At 40.3% G+C, this 21728-nt stretch overlaps 1 protein-coding gene across 2 annotated transcripts in view; it reads left to right on the plus strand.

Annotated features, from left to right (window-relative positions):
• TEAD1 (TEA domain transcription factor 1) overlaps window positions 1–21728 on the plus strand; it is a 309672-nt gene that overhangs the window by 97828 nt on the left and 190116 nt on the right. For both annotated transcript variants that reach the window (XM_036763073.1, XM_036763074.1), the window contains exon 3: window positions 4973–5228. In XM_036763073.1, the coding sequence (XP_036618968.1) occupies window positions 5081–5228 (148 nt within the window). In that variant the 5' untranslated portion in view covers window positions 4973–5080. The remainder of the gene's footprint in view (window positions 1–4972; window positions 5229–21728) is intronic.

Here is a 21728-nt window from a genome sequence, read left to right on the forward strand (position 1 = left end):
AAGTTATGTGACCTATTACGGGGTCACAAAGTTAGTAGCAGCAGCTGGCTTTGAACCCTTGCATTCCAAACTCCAAGCTTCTAGGACAAAACTGTGTAAAACGGAGATATTAATACCCATTAGACATCAAGTGGGTTGTTGTGAAGCAATAGATGATTATAAAGCCCCTGGTGACCATTAAAGTGCTAGGTAATATTAATACACCTCCCCTAATAAAAACCTATCCTCAGCATAGGAGAGTTTAAAAAAAACTCTTCTTGAGATGAAACATGTCTCACATCTGTATTGTGGAGTGAGGAGCTCCAACATATTTTATCCAGTAATTTAAATTTTTCACGTGGTCATCTTCAGGCCTTAAGTCCTCAAATGAGATGATCACACCTAAATTGTGAACTCATTTTCTCTATGGAAATACTAATAGAAGGCTGTCAGTTGTCTTTTTTGCTACTGTATCATCCTGTTATTAAATATTTGAGTATTCACAGGGTATCCGCAGAATTATGAGTCTTAGATTTGGTGACACTTGGCCCAGGCTATGAAAGAGTTTTTAACTTAGTGGGAACGTAAAGTGAAAAAAATCTGCATAAATTTTATCTGGATAGTGTTTGGCTGGGCCACATCTATAAGGGATGGAGACGTGTGTCTGAAAAGTGAAGACTGGTGAGGTGTGGTATAATATTGGATATGTGTTCAAGTTAAGAAGCTTTTAATTGAGCTCTCGCAAATTGAGCTCTCCCATGTGCCTAACTTCAGGCTTTTGAGATGGGTTAAGAGGAATTGATGGATGAACAGTTCTGAACATGGCCAAGAATTTGTGCAGGTGTTCAGTCAAGAGATAGTCCTCCACTGTTGATGCCCCAGGTTGGCAGTAAGGAATCCTGTCCTTTCAGGGGCCCATGAACCTTTTTGTCTGTGCTGCTGGTTTAGCTCAGTGACCTAGAGTTGTCCTGGCCCCTGTCCAGCCTGCTGAGCCTCAATGGGCTGGCCCGTATTAGACTGGACATTGAATTCCCTTTGTGTCTTTAAAGCCTTTGAATACTATAGAATCTTAGTAAGGGGTGGTCCAGAGTACATCTTGACCAGTTAATGGACCTTTAGTGACAAAGATCTTGACTAAAATAATGTAAGCTAATTCTTGATTCTGCTTTTTTTTAATACCTTGTGCTTTGCTCATTTCTTCCTAGGCGCCCCCAGCTCCCACTTTCTAAGGCTTGAGTGTAGGCAAGCCTAGGAGGTGGAAAAGACAGAGTTTGAATCTATATTAAAGGATGTAGCTTTTTTTGCCCTGCTTTAATATAGTTTGGCTTTGGAAACCCTAATGCTTATTCCAGCCTCCCAAGTAGGACAGTGCTAACTCCAAATCTAGCCATCTTTATCCTGTACTACCAAGAATTCATCTTCCCTAGAACTTGTAGTATTTGGGTGGAGCTTGGGACATTTTTTTTCTTCTGTGACAGCTTTTAGACTCTTACCCCATCCTGGCTACCCTCCTGGACATACTCTGACTTGTCAGCTTCCCTCTTAAAAGGTGATAGGAAGAACTGAACACATGAATAGGGTCTACTACCTAGAGAAGAAGAGTCTGTGATATCTCTAATGTGTATGGATGCTACCCTTGTCTTTGTGCGGGCTCACATTCCTTTGTATTTTATTAATATGTTTTTATTAATGTCTTTTTTGTTCATATTGCCTACATTTTCTGGTGTATCCTTCCACCTGATCCTCCCTGAGAGCCATATGTTAAAACAAAAAAAAACAAAAAAAGAGGAGAGACACAGTTCAGCAAATGACCCAAGATGGTGGCAGTGGCAGAAGTCTGATAGGAGCCTTGCTGCTTCCAATGGCAGCCCCTTCTCCTAAGTCTTTCCTCTGCCCCTTAGTTTTGGTCTAGCAGCATCCTCTGATCCTCTTGGTTTTCTGAACAAACCAAGGATAGGTAGATTTGTAGGACGAGGAGGAATCCAACATGTCTTTCATAAGTCTTTTTTAAGATCCCAGAAGGAAGGTGCCATGTTTTGAGAACCCAAAAAAGTCCATAAATGCAGACAATTCAGAGTTTATTTGGGGAGTTAATAAAGAAGATCTTTTTTGTGGTTTAATTTATAAATTAATGCAGACACAAATGCAGGCAACTTGGAATTTATTTGGGGAGTTAATAAAGAAGATCTTTTTTGTGGTTTAATTTATAACTTGGTGTTTTCTCACTGAGGTGCAAGTAGAGGTTTTCTGAGGCTGGAAAACTACATCTGGTGATAAAGGAATGGTTGCATATGAAGTGTAGCCAACTCAGAGGGCTCCTTTCCCCAGGGGCTCCAAAATAGGGATGTTGTGAGAGAAAGGCAAAGAATCCTCAACAGCGAAGGGAAGGCTCTAATTAGTTGTTTTCTATTGAATAAGCATAAACTGTGAGCTACCTAGTCATGGGGTTTGGTGATGCTGGGGAAGCTGCCTGAGAGACTTCAGGTGCCCAGGAGTGCCACATGTCCATGTTCTTGTCTGGGTGATCTCCATTTGGTTGGCAGCTGTTTGGGAATATGGCAGAACCTTTAAATGGATGAGAGCTATGCCCAAAACTCTGCATCTGAGATATACACCAGAAACAGAAGCTATATTGTGTTCCTCAGTTATATTCCTAAGGAGCAAGCCTTTGAGTGAAAAACTTAGCGCTTTGTCAAAAATCAAAATTCTGATATGCGGATGAGCAAGACTTCCCTGATCTCAGAATAGGGCTGAATGAGCTTTCTCTTACTGAGGATGTGGTAAAGATTTGGCATTTCAAGGGGTCATAGATTTAGATCTGGAAGAGACCTTTCATCCCTTTCATTTTACAGATGAGGAAACCAAGGCTGCCTAGAAAGGTTAAATGACTTGTTGAGGGTTATATAGCAAGTGTTAGAGGTGGGAATGAAACCCAGGTGTCCCTGCCTTCAAGCCCAGTACACTTATCTATTATCCCACACTGCCTCTACTGAGTTTTATGGCAGTCCTTTAAGAACCACAGGTTATGTGAATATGAATATCATATGGAAGAATAAAAGAATTTTTGGAGGCCAAATATTGGAACTTGAAACAATCTATTGGAAGGACCCACAGGAAGATGGCGTCTTTGTTAGGGGCTTTTATTGGCCTGGGGGTGCGGGGAGGCTGGGTGGGAGTGGGTGGGGTGTATGTGTTCTTGAAAGAGGTAAACTAGGGAAGAGACTCAGCTGAGGCCACACCATAGTAAGGTGGGGCTTGAATTTAACTCAGCTCCTGACCCTAAATCGAGTCATTTTTCCACTAAACCACATGCCCTCCCCCCGCTTTTTGGATGTACTTTATAAAGTCAAATGATTCAGATGTGTTTTGTGGTGCCATTCAGTTATGGGGATTCCTCTTTCCATTGGATTTCTGTTGCTGTAATGATTGTTGCACTTGTGTTTGGTGTCTTGTTTTTCTATATGAAATGTCCCAGCGTGAACAAAAGATGAATGGAGACTCCACTTTGAGAATGACACACACTCTGTAGCAGACAAATTGGTTGTATTGGTTGGTAATTGTATTAAAAATTGTGTTAAATTGTATTAAAATTATATTTTAAAAATTGCCCTAGAATTAGGGACCACAAAATCCTAAATCTTATGTACTTTTTTTTCCCATCATCATCTTTAACTCTCATGTATATATAACATTTGATATTGTTCCCTACACCCTCCTGTTTGATAATTTTTGTTCTTTGGGCTTCAGAGATATCTCTCTCCTGGATCATCTTGTACAGTTCTATACTCCCCTTTTCTGCTGGCTTCTCTTCTTCCCCTGAGCATTGATACCTTGTGTTGTAATAGAAACCTTAGAGTCATATTTTGCTTCTTTGTCTTCCTCATCTCACATATTCTAACACCCACCGAATTTCTGCCTCTCACTCCTCTGTAATACGTCTCACATCTGGTTCTTCCTCTTCTACTCGTCACCTTTGTGCCCATCCTTGTTGATTATCTTAGACCTGGAGCACTGTAATAGTGTCCAAATGGGTCTTTCTTCTGCCTGCCCCAGGTCTGTCTTTTCTATGCCTAGATCTGGTCTTGTCATTCATTCCTCTTTCCTTCTCCATCACAATTTACCAAAGTTCCTTTGAACTTCTCTGGCTAACATTTATTGCTGTCTATAGTCTGTCACAGACTGACCTTTCCAGCCTTGTCTCACATGTCCCCTCTTGTACGCTTCAGCCAAAATGGGCAACACTCTGACCCTTAAACATGATTCTGCTTTCTCTTGTCGATGCTTCTGCCCCTGTTTGACTTCCTTTGCTGTTTTTTAAAACTCACTTCAAATGTTTCCTCTTATGTGAATGTGAAGCTTCCCATGGCCACCCCAGTTGTTGACCTTCTTAGATTTCATGTAGTACTTATTTGCACATCACTGGTGTGTGTGTAGATTTCTCTTACACTCTCTTTCTAAGCTGGGTTTTTTTCCTTCCTATTGGACTTTTATTGCTGTAGTGATTTTTGGACTCGTGCATCATAGTGTCTGTATAAAGAGTGCCTCATATGTGATCCACATATACATGTGTGTGCTTGAGATCCACATTCATATACATGCATGTACTGTTGTTCTGAGTTGATTGATACCTCATACCCTAACTCTACTGTAAGCTCCATAATGGGCAGTATGGAATGGAGGCTAATCTTGGAATCAAGATAACCCTGGGCAAGTCTTAACTTCTGTGATCCACAGTTTCTTGCTCTGTAAAATGAGGGTTAGAATAACTAGGACTCTGACGGTACTTACCTCACATGGTTGTTTTGAGGATCAGGGAGATGATGTAGGATGATATTGATGAGGGTAGGGACTGTATTGCTGAAACTTTATATTAGGTGCTAGAGTACTAAGAGGGGTGGTATTAAATCTACCAAGAGGGTTCAGTAAATGTTTAAATGCATGAATGTTTACCAGGGTTTTGTCCTTACTCTGCTGTGGTCCTTTCCCCTTTTAGGTTTCTTTTCTTTAAAAGACTCCAAGCTTTGGCTTGGAGACCCCAATCGTCACCATTGAGCCCAGCAGCTGGAGCGGCAGCGAAAGTCCTGCCGAAAACATTGAGAGAATGAGTGACTCTGCAGATAAGCCTATTGACAATGATGCCGAGGGAGTCTGGAGCCCAGATATTGAACAGAGCTTTCAGGAGGCCCTGGCCATTTATCCACCTTGTGGGAGGAGAAAAATCATCCTATCAGATGAAGGCAAAATGTATGGTAAGTCGCATGGAATTTATTTTTGCAGTAATTGGACAGGAACATTCATGTGATTGATGCTCAGAGGTCTGATAGCTATATTTCACAAGGTTGTGTTGTTTTCGGTGATGGAGAGAAGCCAGGTGCCTTTACAGTTGTGTTTGGTAGATAGAGCTGTTGTGCTTCCGAGTGCACCTTAATCCAGCACTACGTTAATCAAGGAATTACTGCTTACTGGACCCACACATGTTGTAGTAGCTACTAGTGTCTAATAACTACAAGTGAATAGAAAGTAATTCTTCTGTAAATGATGTTACTAACAAATGCATTGCAGCCACAGCTCCTCACCCCAAATTTGGGTCTCCCTTCCCAGCAGTTTTGTTTTTTGGCCACTTACATTGTCAAGATGCATCTTGGCCCATTCCTCATGCCGTGAAGTGGTTGAAGTTACTGGACAATCATCACCCTGTAATGCATTGCAGTTGGGCTATAAGTTAGTTCCACATCCTGCTTGCTCCAGCTGGTGGTTCACCCTGAGAAGCTCCCTCAGGGTGGATGTGTGCACAGATTTTGTGCTAGGATTAGTTGGGTCCTACCTCCTGCCCCCCTTACCACCTCCCCCCTCCATTTAAATAAATATTTTTCACTGTAGAGTTTTACTTTTGGCTACTTACCTTGTGAGAGGCAGATGGCAGGTGGTAGGGGGGAGGGTTGTACATCTTGCCCGTCTAATTGTGAACATGAAGCTGACAGAGTTTGTTCTGCGACTTGAGACTAAAGAGACACAAACAAACCCCCCCAGCTCGGAGAAGGCCGCTTGCAGGCACAGCAGCCTACCTGAGACAGTTAACTTAGCACTAGAGTAATTTATTTCTAAATAATTTGAAAGGTTTTCCATAATGGGGTGTTGTGCTTTTAATCCTGTTTCTTCTCCATCAGGAGCCGTAGGAGTCTGCAGGATAAACTAGCCCATACTGTTAAGGAGAAAGCAGATGGTTCTGCAGCTGCCACCAGCTGTGCCCCCCTTCTTCCCCTCCCCCACCCCCTCCTAGTAAGACTTGAATGATGTAATGGAAACAAGGGAAAAATTTTTTTTCTTTCTCTACTGTTGGAGTCTCTCTCAGCCTGTCAGTGTCACTGAGAGGCAGAAACAAACCTTAAGGCACTAGCTTGCAGCTGTCATGTGACCCTTGCAGCCAAATGAAACATCATGTCTGGAAAAATAGACTTGGGTTGAAGCCGCTCAGCTGCTGTGGGTGGAAAGTTTCAAGGCCTTCGCTTCCCACTGCTCACATGTTATTGTTTCTTTGCACAGAAGAGAGAGGGCTCCCCTTTTCCACGCTCATTGTTTCTTTCTTTCTTTTTTTTAATAACATGCGTTTTTAAAAACTTTTTGTTATTCTGAACTTGACAAACACCAGTATGAGTATTTTCATAGGCAAAGAACAGGAAAAGCATTTTTCATAAAACTGAGAATCTGAATTTATGTATAGCTTAGTGGTGGGGTGTGTGTGTGTGTGTGTTTAAGGTATATAATAAATTCAGTATAAGAGATCCAGTGCTATCTTGTAGTCGCATCCCTCTCCCATCCCCTAAAAATCTTAAAACATGATATGAAGAAAGTAAGAAAAAAAAATCTGTTCTGAGACAGCACATACTGGAATGAATCTTCTGTATCCTCTACTCTGTCACAAAGTCTTCCCTCATTCAGAGTTGCGAAAACTTGTTTCTCTGATGTATTTACAATGTTACCTTTTACGCTGAGATTTTCTGTTCAGTTGTGTCTGGCTTTTTGTCACTCCATTTGGGGTTTTCTTGGCAAAGATATATTTCCTTCTCCAACCCATTTTGCAGATGAGGAAACTGAGGCAAACAGGGTAAGTGACTTGCCCAGGGTCACACAGCCAATAAATGTCTGAGGCAGGATTTGAACTCAGGAAGATGAGTTCTTGACTCCAGGTCCAATGCTTCATACACTATGCTACCTATTGTGGTATGTGGGATGAGATATTGGTCCACATTTATTTTTGCCAGACAGCTTTCCTGCTTTCTCATCTGTTTTGAGTCCTTACCCCAATGGTTGGGATAGCTTTGGTTTTATTGAACAATATGTTGCTGTTTTCTTTTGTTTTCTTGATATTGTATGTCTAATCTGTCCCATTGAGCATCATTTCTATTTTAAAATTAGTATTAAATATTTTTATTCCTATTTTTAAAATTTTATTTTTTTTTATTTATAGTTTACAACATTCAGTTCCACAAGCTTTTGAGTTCCAAATTTTCTCCCCCTCCTTGCCCTCCCCTCTCCCCAAGACAGCATGCAGTCTGATATAGGCTCTACATACACATTCACATTAAACATATTTTCACATAGTATTAAGTATTTTTGGTTATAACTGCTTTGTAGTATAGTTTGAGATCTGATACTGCTAGGACCCTTCCACTCCTTTCTTCCTTTCTTTTTTCCCCATATTATTTTTCCTTGAGACTTTAAATCTTTTTTTCTCCATTTTGGGTCAATTTTTTTTTTCCCAACTCTCTAAAGTAATCCTTTTTGGGGATGGGTTTGTATCTCATTGAATAGTTAGTTGATTGAGTTATCATTGCCATTTTTATTATGTTGGCATAGCCAAGCATGAACAGTTAGTATCTTTGCAATTATTTAGCTCTTTCTTTATTTCTGTAAAGAATGTTTTGCAGTTATGTTTATATGTTTCTGTGTAGATTCCCAAATAGTTTATGTATTCTAAGTTATGCTGAAAGGAATTTCTCTGTCTCCTGATTCTGTTTTTTTTTTTTTTGTAACATATAGGAAGGTTGATAATTTTTGTAGGTTTATATTGCTACTTTGCTGATATCAGTATTTCAAATTTTTAAAGCCAAATCTCTAGGATTCTCTAAGTAAATCTTCATATTATCTTTGAAAAATTTATGGTTTTGTTTCTCCATTGCTTATTCTCTAAATTTTTTGTTGTTGTCACTAAAGGTAACATTTTTTAGAACTATATAAAATGGTGTTGACATTGGCCATCCTTGCTGAACCCCTGACCCTATTAGAAAGGCCACTAGATTAGCTGATGGTTTCTTTTATTTTTCTCCCCCACCCCCCCCAATGGCCTTAGTTTTGTTTTTCAGGGCTTTTTTTGCTTTTAATTTTGTTAATGTTTCTTTTCAGAATTTGTATTTTTGTTAAATTGGTTTATATGTTCTTTAGTTTTTAAAATTGTGTGCCCAACTTATTGATCTGTTTGCTTTCTCTCTCTCTCTCTATCTATCTATCTCTCTCTCCAGACTTTCCCACAAAGACTATTTTGCTCTCATCCCAAAAGTTTAGGTTATCTTATTGTTATTTTCTTTATGAAAATTTATGTTATTTTCTTTAATGAAATTATTATAATTTTTGTTTTATATTCTCTAAATATTCTATTTAATATTTATTCTTTCTGAGGTTTCATAAAATCTTTCTGAGGTTTTACGACCTAAACACATTTCAAAATGTGTTTTGGTGACCCCTGAATATCCTCAAGGTAAAAAATTTCCATAATAATAAGATATTTTAATTTCTAAAATGACCGATATCAATAGCTATAACTCCTTAGACAAAAGCTGTTAGAGGTGGTCCTCAGTAATTTTTAATAGTATTCTTGGTCATGAAAGCTTGAGAACTGTTAGTCTAGCATATGATAAGTTTTTTGTAGAGATGCTATGTTCTCCTGAGTAATAAGTATATTTCTGTCTAATCTCATTCAGTAATAGCCACAGATCTATCCTTTTTCACCCATGTAAAAACATTTTTGGGTCTTTAATTTCTTTCTTGCTTATCCTTTTGTTAGATTTGTCTAGCCCTGAGAAGATTACAGTCATCAACTATTATAAGTTTGTTATCTTTCTTTTTGCTTGAAGTACTCATCTGCTCTCCTATTCAATGCATGTATATATTAAGTGGAATATGAACTGAATATTGATTGAGCCTGTCATTTCACTGGTATGGGGAGCTCCCTGTGGAGAAATCTGCTAATGCAAATCAGCACTTTCTCTAACTTATAGTGGCAAGGAGTAGAGCAGGGCATTGTGACTTTGCCTCAAATCATATAGTTTGTGCAAGGTGGGATTGATGGTCTTCCTCCCCCCCCCCCATACCTTTAAGGACAAAGGACAAATAGTTTTTAAACATGTCTGTTTTTAGTGTTGTCCAATATCATGATTGTTACACCTACTTTTTGGATTGATCGAGTCTGCTCCATCCTCTCATTTCAGTTTTGTGTGAGTCTTTGTTTTAAAGGTGTTTCTTACAAATAGCATATTGCTGAATTCTGCTTTATAATCTATTCTTCCAGCCTGTTTCTTTTAATGTGTAAATTTATCCCATTTATGTTCACAGTTATGATGACTAATTGTGTCTTCCATCCATTCTGTGACTTTCTTCAATAGGGTGCTACTGAAGGCTACTGTCTGGCTTTATTGAACTTATTCTGGCTTCTGGCTGTCTTTTGTTTAATCCTGGGTGCTATGAAGGAGCTTACTGATGTTTCTATTGGGATTTCTTGTTGATTGTTTGATCTAGTGCCCTTCCTAGGTCATTGTTGGAGTAAAATTGGGAGACATAGGCTCATTTGAAATCTCCCTAGGTGACTGGGTAGTCTTCCACCCTCTGTCTCTCTGGCTCTTCTGTATCATCTCTTACCCTCTCTCTCTGGCTCTTTGATTCTCTTTGACTGTCTCATTCTCTCTCTCTGACTTGTCTTCACTATTTTGTTCTTCCCTCACTGTCTTCTCTTTCTTTCCTTCACCATCTCTTTTACTCTCTTGCTCTCCGTGGCTCACCCTGACTTTTTTTCTCCTGACTGTCTCTCTGGTTTGTCATCACTATCTTGAATTTCCCTCACTGTCTTCTCCTTCTCTCCCCACTTTGTCTCTTCTCTCCTTCCCTTTAAAACATAACTCTTTGAGCTGATATGAATATTGCTAGGTGGGGAACATGGGAGATGGTGGTTGCTGTGTTAGCTTTTGCTTATCCAGAAATTAAAAAAACCAAAACATTTAAATCTCATAAATAATCTAGCTCCTGAGTGCCCAATGTATTTCTTGCAGAAAACTGAGAAAATGACAATTTCCCTTCAGGTCCCTTTACCTCAGAGCTCTGTATTATATTGCAGTAAAAAAAAAAATCTCTCTACCCCTAACTACCCAGGCCTTGTAGAATTCTACGTCCTCTCTGGGGATTTAAATTCTTGCCAGTCTCCACCTCAGCTTTAACGGGAAATTTACCACTAAACTGCAAGCTGATCACTACAGTGTTCTTATTTGAGTCTTAACTGTGGCAACACTGCCTAAGATATAATTGAATTGCTAATCAACAGTCATCATCACTCAGTTACTCAGTATTTATAGAGCAGCTGTATCTGCTGGGGAGTGAGTGTGTGAGTGAGTGAGTGTGTGTGTGTGTGTGTGTGTGTGTGTGTGTGTGTTTCAAGACACTTCATGAAGATCTGAGTTCGTGTGGCTTTCTGTGGACCCTCACAGTTTGTTACATGTAGATTTATTGACTGCATTTGTGAAAGCCCACTTTAAAGTGGAGAGCCAAGCTTTTGAAGGAGAAGTTGATTGGGGTTGACACCTGGGCTCTTCAGAGGGAGTTTTCGTCCAGCTGATGCTTGTAGGAAGACATTGACTGTGGCATGGGGTGACACCTCACAATGGGCTCTTATCCTGCTGTTCACAGTTGCCATAGGGAGTCCCCCTAGCTTCCTACCCCTAGCCTGTGTTCTGAGGTATGGGTGCCAGGCTTAAAAGTGGTGATCAATAGGATTCTTGAAGCCATGGGCAAGTCTCCTGAGGAGTACCAAGTATTCACTCCAGGTTGCAGGGGTTTGTATGGTTTCGAGGATAAAGGAATAGACAGATTGGTCTCTATATGACTAAGGGAAAACCAATCATGAGACTATTATAAGACCAGAGGTTCATAGGCTTTAATGGATCATTGATATCCTAGAACTGGAAGAGATTTCAAAGGACCATCTAGTTTAACACCTTTTCTCTGACTCCCCACAACCCATTATATAGATGAGGCAGCCATGGTCCATTTTATCACAGTCATAGATGTAGTGTGAGCACTCGATGCAGAATTTGAACCCAGATCTTCTTGCCCCAGAGCCATCACTCTCTATGGCCCCTTGCCTGCTCTTCTTCTTGGTGCAAATGAAAATAACCGGAAACAAGACTAGGGTTCTGGAGAGAGTCTTACCCTAAGAGCATACTTGTTCTCTTAGGATTTCAAAATAAAATCATTCTAAGTGTTTTGTGTCCTGTGTAGCATATTCAAAATAATGTGATGCCTTTTAGTGAAATGCCAAGTGTTTTTTTGCTTGAGAGATGTTACAATATTTCCAAGCATTCCTAGAGCTTCAAGTACGCTGTGATGTCAGCAATCCCGAGTCTCACAAGAGGCAAGGTCGAGTACAGTGCTATTTCCTCTGGGTGATGAGGTTTCCTTAAAGCTAGACTGCAGAACAGGTGCAATGTCAGGAAAGAAGAGAATTAAAAAAAAAAATCTCTTGAGGTTTAAGGCTATTAGAAGGAGATGGCAAGATCTTCTCTTTTATTCTACCCTGCCCTCCCTCAAATACGAAATTTAGCCTATGCTATTTCTGCTCTGGTGGATTGCTTCTCCCTTGTTATTCTTTGATCTAAAAGTCTCCTCTTCTGTCACTAAGAGCAAAGATTTTTGAAGCTCATCGACCCTTTTTTCCTTCCTTCCCCTTCATCCTTGTGTGTGTGTGTGTGTGTGTGTGTGTGTGTACATGCACAGAAACCTATATATTATTTATGACTCAATTCTGTACTGTTTTGATTTCTCTTTGGAGAAGGCAAAAAGGGGTTAAATCAAGTGGGAAACATTCCCAGCACCAGTTCCCCCAAAGGGGTTGCCATTTCCTGGGTGTCTCTGGGAGCACTCATCAACACTTTGTCCCTGTCAACCAAGGGAAAGAGAGACATGGTTTATCTCATGAACTGTTCTGTAAAAAGAGATTAGCCTGAGCAAGCAACTTTCTTGTGTCCCCTTCCTTTTACTCTCCTTTCCCCACCATCCCCTCTTCGTTTTTAGCAACGAAAAAAATAGTTAAGTAAAATCAATTGACAGACCTCTTCTGACAACATGTAGTATTCCCCATCCATAGTCTTTACCCCGGTTCCATGAAAAAAAAAAGATTTCATCCATTTACCACTTGTAGCTAAAAGTTTTATATGTTTGATAATATGACCCATTTTAAAAATCAGAATTGATCTATATTCAGACCCCTTTTCCGATGGAAATAAAGCAATCCCCCAAATCTTGAGATTCTCTACTCTTGCCCTGGGGTAGACCTGAGATCACAGGTGGCAGAGTAGGGTGAAGCAGCTTGAAGTATGGTTACCTTTCACTTTGCCCTGAGTCAAAATCTTGGTCATTAATGGTATAGGACAGGACAACATTAATAACCTTTAGCAGGTGGTCCTGAGATCATGAGCCAGCAAAAATGTATTCCATGTCTGGGGATGTCTGGTGGCACCTTGGAATCTCAGCTCTCTGGCAACTCAGAACAGATGGGCAGCTGCAGTTGATGCCTGCTAAGTGCACCGCGGCCCCCCCCTCCCCCCAGGACTGCTGCAAGGGCAACAGCCATCTTGTTTGAAATTATTGAGCTTGCTCTTAATGTAGGTCTAGATAGCAAGTCCTGGCCATGCTGAGGAGGCCCCCTGGCAAGGCACAACGTCCTCTAGTAGGGAGCAGAGTATCTCGTTGTTCTGTTTTGTTGTTAAATCAGTTGAAGACTGATGAAACTTATACCTAACCTTCCCCAATCACCAAGTTATAAGAGAATGAACAGATAACCATTGCTTCTTCTATTTTCCCACTCTGCTCCTACTTTGGTAACAAACAGTAATAACTTTTATTTATGCAGCCCATGATGGTTAAATGGTTTTTTTCACATGCAATTTTCTTTGATTCCCATAAGCCTTTGAGGTAAGTAGTAGTTTTGATTGTATGTTTGTTTGTTTTTATGAATGCGCATACTGAGGATCACAAAGGTAAAGGGAATTGCCTGGGGTTACACAATTCAGTTAATGGTAGAGCTGGATCTTAACTCCAGTGTTTTGACCCCAAATTCAATACTTTTTCTACTAGAACATACTACCTTCCAAGGAGAAATGAGTAGTTAGGAGGCAAAGGAACTGGCAGGATTGAAAGGAGTCCCCTTCTCATTCTGAGAGAACCAGTGAACATCCCAAGCACCGCAGCCCAAGGTTATTGAGAGCCCAGCTAGAATTTTCTAGGGCACTCCTGGTGTCCTTCAGAGGTTGGCCTTGACTCTAGTTCTATTTGTGAGGGTCTAGGAAATAGATTCTTCTTATCAGTACTTCCCTTTTCAGTTTCTTCTGGGTCCTAGGATTCTGTCATAGGACCTTGGGTTTTTCCCTTTGGTCTGAAAGTGAGTCGTAGGGGAAGTGGGTGAGCTATTTGAATTGCTCCCTCTGTCCCCAAGGAAAGGTTCCCAAAGAGGCAGTTGGTACATTAAAACATTTGAAAGGCTGTCATGTCAATGAAGGATTAAACTTGTTTTACTAGACTTCAGACCACAGAACTAGGAACAACAAGGAGATTGCACAGAGGTAGATTTTTTTGGCTTATTTTTTGGCAAAAAGTTCTTTTTTATCCCAAAGTGAAGTGGAATATGTTAAGAAAGAGTAGGTTCTTGTCAGTGGAAGTCTTCTATAAGAAGGACAATGGCCATGTGTTCTGAGTGTTGTCGAGGAGTTGCTGATGTGTTGGAAGAGAGACATGGCCTCTGAGGACTCTCCCAATTGTGCAGGGACTCTGGCAGGCTTCAGGTGAGAGTTTTGGTCTGAGCTGTGCAGTGCCTCCCCCCTCTGCCTTTCTCAGTCTATGTGGACAACATGCCTTTTGTACATCATGTAGTGAGACTGCTCCCTTGACCAGTCCTTCTGTTTTCATTATTTTTCCTTATGGATGATTTTTAATTTGGTGTATATATCCTACAAGGCTCACAAAGGGCAGGCATTCTTAATCTTTGTTGCTTGTCATGGACTCCTTTGGCAGTTTGGTAAAGTCTATGAGTTACTTCTTTGAAAAATGTTTTTGAGTGCATAAAATAAGATACATAGACATTTTTTAAAAATTCAATTTTCTTTTCTTTTCCTCATTTCTTGTCTTCCTCTACCCATTGATAAGGCAAGAAAAATAAAACCTATCATCATGTAAAACAGACTGTAAACAGTCTGTAAAACAGACTCCCACATTAGTTTTAAAAAAAAAAAGAAAGAAAGAAAATATACTTTATTCTGCACCCTTGAGTCGATCAGCTCATTATTTGGAGATGTTTTATATATAGCATGTTTTATCATGAGTCCTTTGGAATTGTGGTTGGCTATTGTGTTGATCAAAGTTGATTATCTTTACAGTATTTTTAGTGTATAAATTATTCTTTTGGTTCTGCTCACTTCAGTTTGCAACAGTTCATATAAGTCTTCCCAGGTTTTTCTGAGACCATCCCATTTCTTACAGTACAATAGTATTCCATCATGATCATACGCCACAACTTGTTCAGCTATTCCCTAATTGATAGGCAACTCCTCAGTTTCCAATTCTTTGTCAACACAAAAAGAGGTGTGATAAATGTTGGTTTTTTTACATATGAGTCCTTTCCCTTTTTCCTTGATCTCTTTGGTGTATAGACCTAGTAGGGGTATTGCTGGGTCAAAAGACATGTGCAGTTTAATAGTCTTTTAAACATAGTTCCACATTGCTTTCCAGAATGTTTGGACTATTTTATAGTTACACCAATAGTGCATTAAAGTACTTGTTTTCTCCCGGCCCCTTCAACATTTGTTCTATTTTAGCCCATCTGATGGATATGAGGTGTGGTGCCTTAAAGTTGTTTTTATTTGTATTTCTCTAATCATTAGTGATTTAGAATGCTTTTTCTTGTAGCTCTTGATAGCTTGGATTTCTTCCTCTGAAAACTACCTATTCATATACTTTGACCATTTACCAGTTGGGGAATGGCTCTTATAAATTTGATTCAGTTGCCTATATACTTTAGAAATGAGACCTTTGTATTCTGTTTTGAATTCTGTTGCAAAGATTCCCTGCCCCAGTTTCCTGTTTCTCTTCTAATTTTAGCTGCATTGGTTTTGTTGATGCAAAAACTTTTAAATTAAATTAATTTAAAATTGTTAGATTTGTATAAAGAAATCATATATCTATTGTAGTATATCAAAATATTAAAAAACAAGTTCACAGATAATAATAATATTAATAGGTATCATTTTAATGGCTCCTTTGTTCCAGAAAATGGTTTGTTGCTATTCCAATAACAATTCCCCTAATATTCATCCAAAGTACTTTACAAATATTGTGTCATTGTGTCCTCACAATTACCCTGGCATGTAGGTGACCTGTAGTGGTTAGTGATTTCAAACTTAGTGTCACATAGCTATTAAGTATCCTTGGCTGGATTTGAACTCAGGCCTTGTCATAAGGGAAGAAACTCAAAGGTTTGTACCTAGAAGGGGCTGTGGGATAAAGACCCCTAGGCCTTCCAGCCTTGGACAACTGGAGATACTTAGATTTTGATTTGTGCTTTTTGACACAAATTATATTTTGGGGGGGGAATCACCATTTCTGGTTTCTTCTCAGAACTAGAGAGAATAAATGTGACCAATTATCCCTTCATATGAACAGTTCATATTATGAAGCCTCAAAGTTTGTTTGCGTTCATGTAGCTTGAAAGATACACTAAACTTTTCGGTTTTGGAAGACAATGTTGAACTTATCTTGGACTCTATGATCGATCCCACATTTCACTTAAGAGCCTGATGAGCAGATGAGAACAGGTAGTGGTGAATTTTGAAAGAAGCCAGTCATGGCAGAATCTCCCCTAACTTAGATGCAGCTTTTTCTAATTGGGCTTAGTGTGTGCACCCCTTTGTATTTCTGCACACCCGATGAGGTGTAGCCTTTTGGGGGATTAGTATTCAGGTAAAAAGGAACCTGTTTTGAATTCTGTTGCCTGAGTATTGGAGGAGTGGGGCGGGCACAGGCGGAAGCCAGGGCTATAGGGTAGAAATAGAAAAGGTGCTAGGCTAGGAGATCGGCGTTAGGGTCCCCATTCCCTCTTTTTAGAACTCGATTTCCTACTCTTTAAAAGGAGATGATTGGAATGGATGATTTCTAAATGGCCCTTTTACACTCTGACTGTCTGTGTTTCTGTATTTTCCTCTTAGCACTACATTTTCTTCCAAGTTCCTATTCCTATGAAAACGGAATGAGTCTGGGGAGTTAAGAGAGAGAAAATCTATTCCTGACCTTTTCTCACCTATTTTATGCCACAGTTTCCTCATCTGTTACACTGAAATTCATTTGACTTCTTCCTTCTCAGTGATTTTGAAAAACAGATGAAATGATTTGAGCTCTAGATCTAAAGAGAAGTCATTACCGTGATGTGTACTTGCTCCTGGAAAGTGATGGTAACGGAGGACAGGAAGTCCTGAGTGGTCTGTGGTTGTGGTTGAGGTCTCTACCATGATGACTGACACACAAACCACCTAGATTTCTCTGACCCATGTTCTCCAAAGACCAGATTGCTGGGTATTTTAGATTTTAGGGTATTTTAATTCAGAGAATGGAAAATAATGACCCCTGCAGAGCATCAAGACCTTCTCTATCTGTTGCTTGTTTCCAAACATTGGGTTTTTTTGTTTTTTTTTCCTAGTGATTCCTGTGAATTTTCTTCTTGGCAGAAGGCTTTGCTTGCCTGTGCTTGTCCTGCCTTCTGGGCAGAAGTAGAATTGGGAAAGAGTTGAGGAATGAGGGCTTTGGGAATTCAGCTGGCGCTCATGGCTAGCCTATAGATATTGTACATATGTTACAGGTCATTGCCCTCCCTTTGATGTTCAGTTCCACAAATACAAAAGGGATTCATCCAGAAGATTGTTGTTGTTATTCCTATGAAAACTCCCCTAACATCCATGCATATTTCTGTTGCTTTTACTGCTACCTAGAGGGTGTCATAAAAGAAACTTACCAGCACTACATTTCTAATAGGCTTTTAATTTTATAACTCTTAAAACAAAATTGTACCAAGAAAGTGAAATAGTTTATTAATAGAATTTAATTATGGATAGTTATTTTTGTATCAACCAAGAAGCTTCCAGGCAGGCAACCTTACCAAAAAGAAAAAAAGGAAAGAAATAACACAGAAAAATCCACAATTCCCCTTCTTAACCTAAAACATTCAAAGAAAAAAAATGACAATCTGCTATAATATTTTACATCCGTTAATAAGCGGACTTTTTAAACCATTCACAAAGGTTTTAATTAATCCCTTAATTCCAGCCCCTTCCACAGGTTTCTTTTACTTGGAGTGGATGGTGGTAGGCTCGCTACACTGTTGAGCTGGGTTTTGACAAGAATTAATGGCCAGTTCTTTTAAAAAACATAGTTACTTCCATCTGGCTGAGGATTAGAGATTACTGTTTGTGACTGCTTTTATCCAGACAGGTTGGGAGTAAGTTAATGCCTTGATCAAGACATTGGTCCCTCTAAAGTTTCCCTGGTATTAAATATATTTGAACGTGAATAAGGTACTTGGAGTGATGAAATACCAGATGTGAGGTATCGGGTTGCATGTTTATTCAACTGTTGTTGGAATGGCTGTGCGAAGATATGCTTTTGTATTTCCCGTCTCTTGGCAACATCTGAAGAGAGAGAAAAGAGAGAGGGGGGGAGGGGGAGAGGGAGAGAGAGAGAAAAAGAAGAGGGAGAAGGAGAAAGGGTGGAGGGAGAGAGAGAAAGGGGGGAGAAGGAGAGAAGGGGAGAGGAGAGACAGACAGGCAGACACCCACAGTATCCTGATGAAGGTTACAATTTCAGTTACTCAGATTGCAGGCAATATTTTTGGAGAAATGTCCTCACAGTCCCCATATGGCCTTAGCCACAGGGCATATAAATGTTAATTGAATAGAATTTTCAGGTAGGTTGAACACACTTCACACCGGGCTCTTACACATATTAAAGTCACTGGCAACCAGCAGAAAGGGAGGCAGTCCAGACAATCATTGCTACTGTGGTGCCTGCTTGGTGTGGAAGATGAGATCTGCCCCATAGGAGCCCCCCAACAGAAGATCTCTGACACAGGACCCAAAGGCCCTTTTAAGAATGTGATTGTGGGTAAGCCTAGAAGTGTTTCAGAGACCATATTTATGTAGGTCCACTGTTTAAAAAGACTCACACATTACCTTATTTTCAGTTGCACACTTATCAAACATTTATTAAGCCTCTACTATATGTCAGATTCAAGGAATATGTTGACAAAAATGAAATCATCCCTTGCCTTTCAGGAAGCTTACAGTTTATCGACAGAAACAACACATACGCAGATAAATAATTTCAAAATGTACACAAAATAATACAAGATGATTTTGGAGGGGGGTGGTAGCAGTGGGGCAGATCAAGAAAGGCCTCATGTAGGAGGTAAACTGAGCTTTGAAAGAAGCAAGGGATTAGAGTTGAAATGTAAGAAGAAGAGGTGTTATTTTAGAGGAGGAATCCACATCATGCAACAGGTAAGTGACATCCCTCAGTCACACGCTTGATATGTAATACTGAGGTTTCTGATCAACAGAATGTGCTAACTTTAGGTTTTCTCCTATGGTTAGAATCACCTCAGTGACCCAGATATTGTGAATGAAAGAGAATTATTTTTAGGCTTCCTTCTTTATATCAGTACTACAATGAGTCAAACTGGAATGTCTAGTCTTGCATATATCAAAGGTTGTTGGGCTTGATTTAATAGGCAAAACTGATTGGATTTCCCTGGTAGATTTGACTCTTTAAAAACAACAGCAGAAAATGACTTTGAGGGGGGAAAAAAACTATTCCTTAGAAAATTACATTTCTCTCTGTAGATGCCTGCTGCAATATGGTTCTGGACCTTGATTGAGCGTATTACTTTATTGGTGTGTATATGTATGTGTTTTGTGCTTGTTTATGGATCTGTTTTTCTTTTTTTCTTTGAAATTTTTATTACTATCCATTGTTTTTATGTCTCTTTCATTTCCAACTGTATCCTTCCTCCTTCCCTTCCCAGAGGAGTTATCCGTTGTAACAAAGAATAAATAAAAGCGAGGTGAGGAAGGAAATTGGTTCTGTGAAACTGACCGACACATCAGCTGATACTGACAGCTTAGGTTCTATGTTCTATGACTCCATATGTCCCCCATAGTCCCCCAGTTCTGCCGAGAATGGAGGGAAGGGCATTTCTTATCCCCTTTTTGATGTTTCTGTCTGATGAGTCTGTCGATCTTCTCAGTGGATCAGGACATTTTTGCCTTCTGCCCTTGATATTTTTGAAAATCAAGAGAGGAGCCCTGGTGATATTGGTTGGGTAGTGTTGAAGCTGACACAGCCCTTACTGTCTAAAGGTCAGTTTGTCTCAGTTTGTCTCATCTGAGAAGCATGATCTTTGTGAGAGGTATATACAATTTGAGCATCTTTACCAGCCAGGTAGTTCTTAGGATTTTGCAGGCTGCCAATTATCCTAAGAGATGAATGGACACCATACTGTTTTGGTGTTTTGTCCCCAAAAAGTTCCGTACTTGGTAGTGTTACCTGGAATACTAGAATGAGAAAAGAGTCATGGGAAAAAGAACCTTAAGATCTTAGTAGACCTGTTCCAGATCTCCATTGTTCCAGAAGGATCTAGGTCTGACTAGACCTGTGATTGCCAGGCTGGGTGCTAAAAGCATCATTTAGCCATCTCCTACTGGCTTTCTGACTTGTTCTTAAGGTACAGCTGAGCTTTTGTCGTAGGCTTTAGATGTTACTAGTAGTTCCAGATATCCTTTATGGCAGAAGCCTATTTTTTTGTTGCTGGGGTTGAGTACTTCTTCTCTGGGGATCATCTTGCATCACTCAGTACTTAAGCATCTATTGAGTGCCTACTGTGTGCCAGCTACCATGCTAAGCTTTGGGGATATAAAAAGAGTAAAAGACAATCCCTGCCATCAAGGAGCTAGTGAGGGAGACAATATGCAAACAAAATATATGGAAATAAACAATATAAAGGAAAATGGGAAATATTTAACAGAGGGAAGGAACTGGAATTTTAAGAGGGGTTGCGGAAGGCTTCCTGTAAAAGCTGGGATTTCAGTTGGGACTTAAAGGAAGCCAAGGAGGTCAGTGGTCTGAGTGAAGGAGGGAGAGCATTCCAGGTATGGGGGACAGCCAGGGAAAAAGCCTAGAGATGAGAGATGGAGGGTCTTGTTTGTGAAACAGCCAGGAGGCCAGTGTCACTGGATGGAAAAGTTAGTGTCGGGAAGTAAGGTATAAGAAGACTGGAAAGGTAGGAGGGGAATTGCTTATAAAGGATTTTGAACATTCAGCAGAGGACTTTCTGTTTGATTCTGGAGGTGATAGGAAGCCACTGGAGCTTATTGAGTAGGAGGATGACATTTTAGTGGCCGATTGGAGGATGGACTGGAGTGGGGAGAGGCTTGAGGCAGGTAGATTGACCAGCAGCTATTGCAGTAGTCCAGGTGTCAGGGGGTGAGGGGCCTGTACCAGGGTGGGGGCAGTGTCAGAGAAGAGCAGGGGGGCGTATGCAAGAGATGGCGCAAAGGTGAAATTGACAGCCTTGTGGACAGCTTGGGCATGGGGATGGGAGTGGGTGAGGGATAGTAGTGAGGAATCCAGGATGGACTCCCAGGTTGCAAGCCTGGGGACTGGGCCTGAGAGAATGGTGTTGCCCTCAATAGTAACAGGGACAGTAGGAGTGGGAAGGGTTTGGGGGAAAGAGAATTCATTCTGTTTTGGACATACCGAGTTTAAAATGTCTACTGGACATCCAACGTCTGAGAGGCAGTTGGAGATGCGAGATTGGGGCAGGAAAGGTAGATTTTGAGAATAATCAGCATAGAGATGGTAATTAAATCCATGGAAGCTGATGAAGTAGTATAGAGGGAGAAGAGAAGAGGGCCCAAGACAGAACCCTGAGCACCATCCATGGTTAGAAGGCACGTTTTGGATGAGGATGCAGCAAAGGAGACTTTACAGTAAGAGAGCTTCTCTAGACCAGATGTTTAGAGCAAAAATATGCTGTAGGCCTCCCAAGGCCCTCTTGAAAGTGGACTCTCTGGAGATCATTTTATTAGGGCCTTGATCCTGCCATACTTTGGAAATCTATTTTGGATCAGGAATCTCTCTGTATCCTGAAAGTGAATAGGTGGCTGCTAGGCCTTCTGGAAAGACCAGGGTGGGCCAAAACTTAAATGGAAGGTGATAGTGTCAGGGGATCAGGAAAAAGGCTCCAAATGGTAGGAAGGATATCGAGACTTGTCTTACTGTGCTTCATGTTCTGTCAGCTTCCTACCCTGAATCCCCTGTCTCTGTTTCTGCTCTCATGCTGAATCTGGTGTCTGTAATGGGCACCCAGTATAATTGTTTGTTGAATTGAAAGAGAG

This window comes from Trichosurus vulpecula, chromosome 6, assembly GCF_011100635.1.
Source record: "Trichosurus vulpecula isolate mTriVul1 chromosome 6, mTriVul1.pri, whole genome shotgun sequence".
Taxonomy (NCBI): Eukaryota; Metazoa; Chordata; class Mammalia; order Diprotodontia; family Phalangeridae; genus Trichosurus; species Trichosurus vulpecula.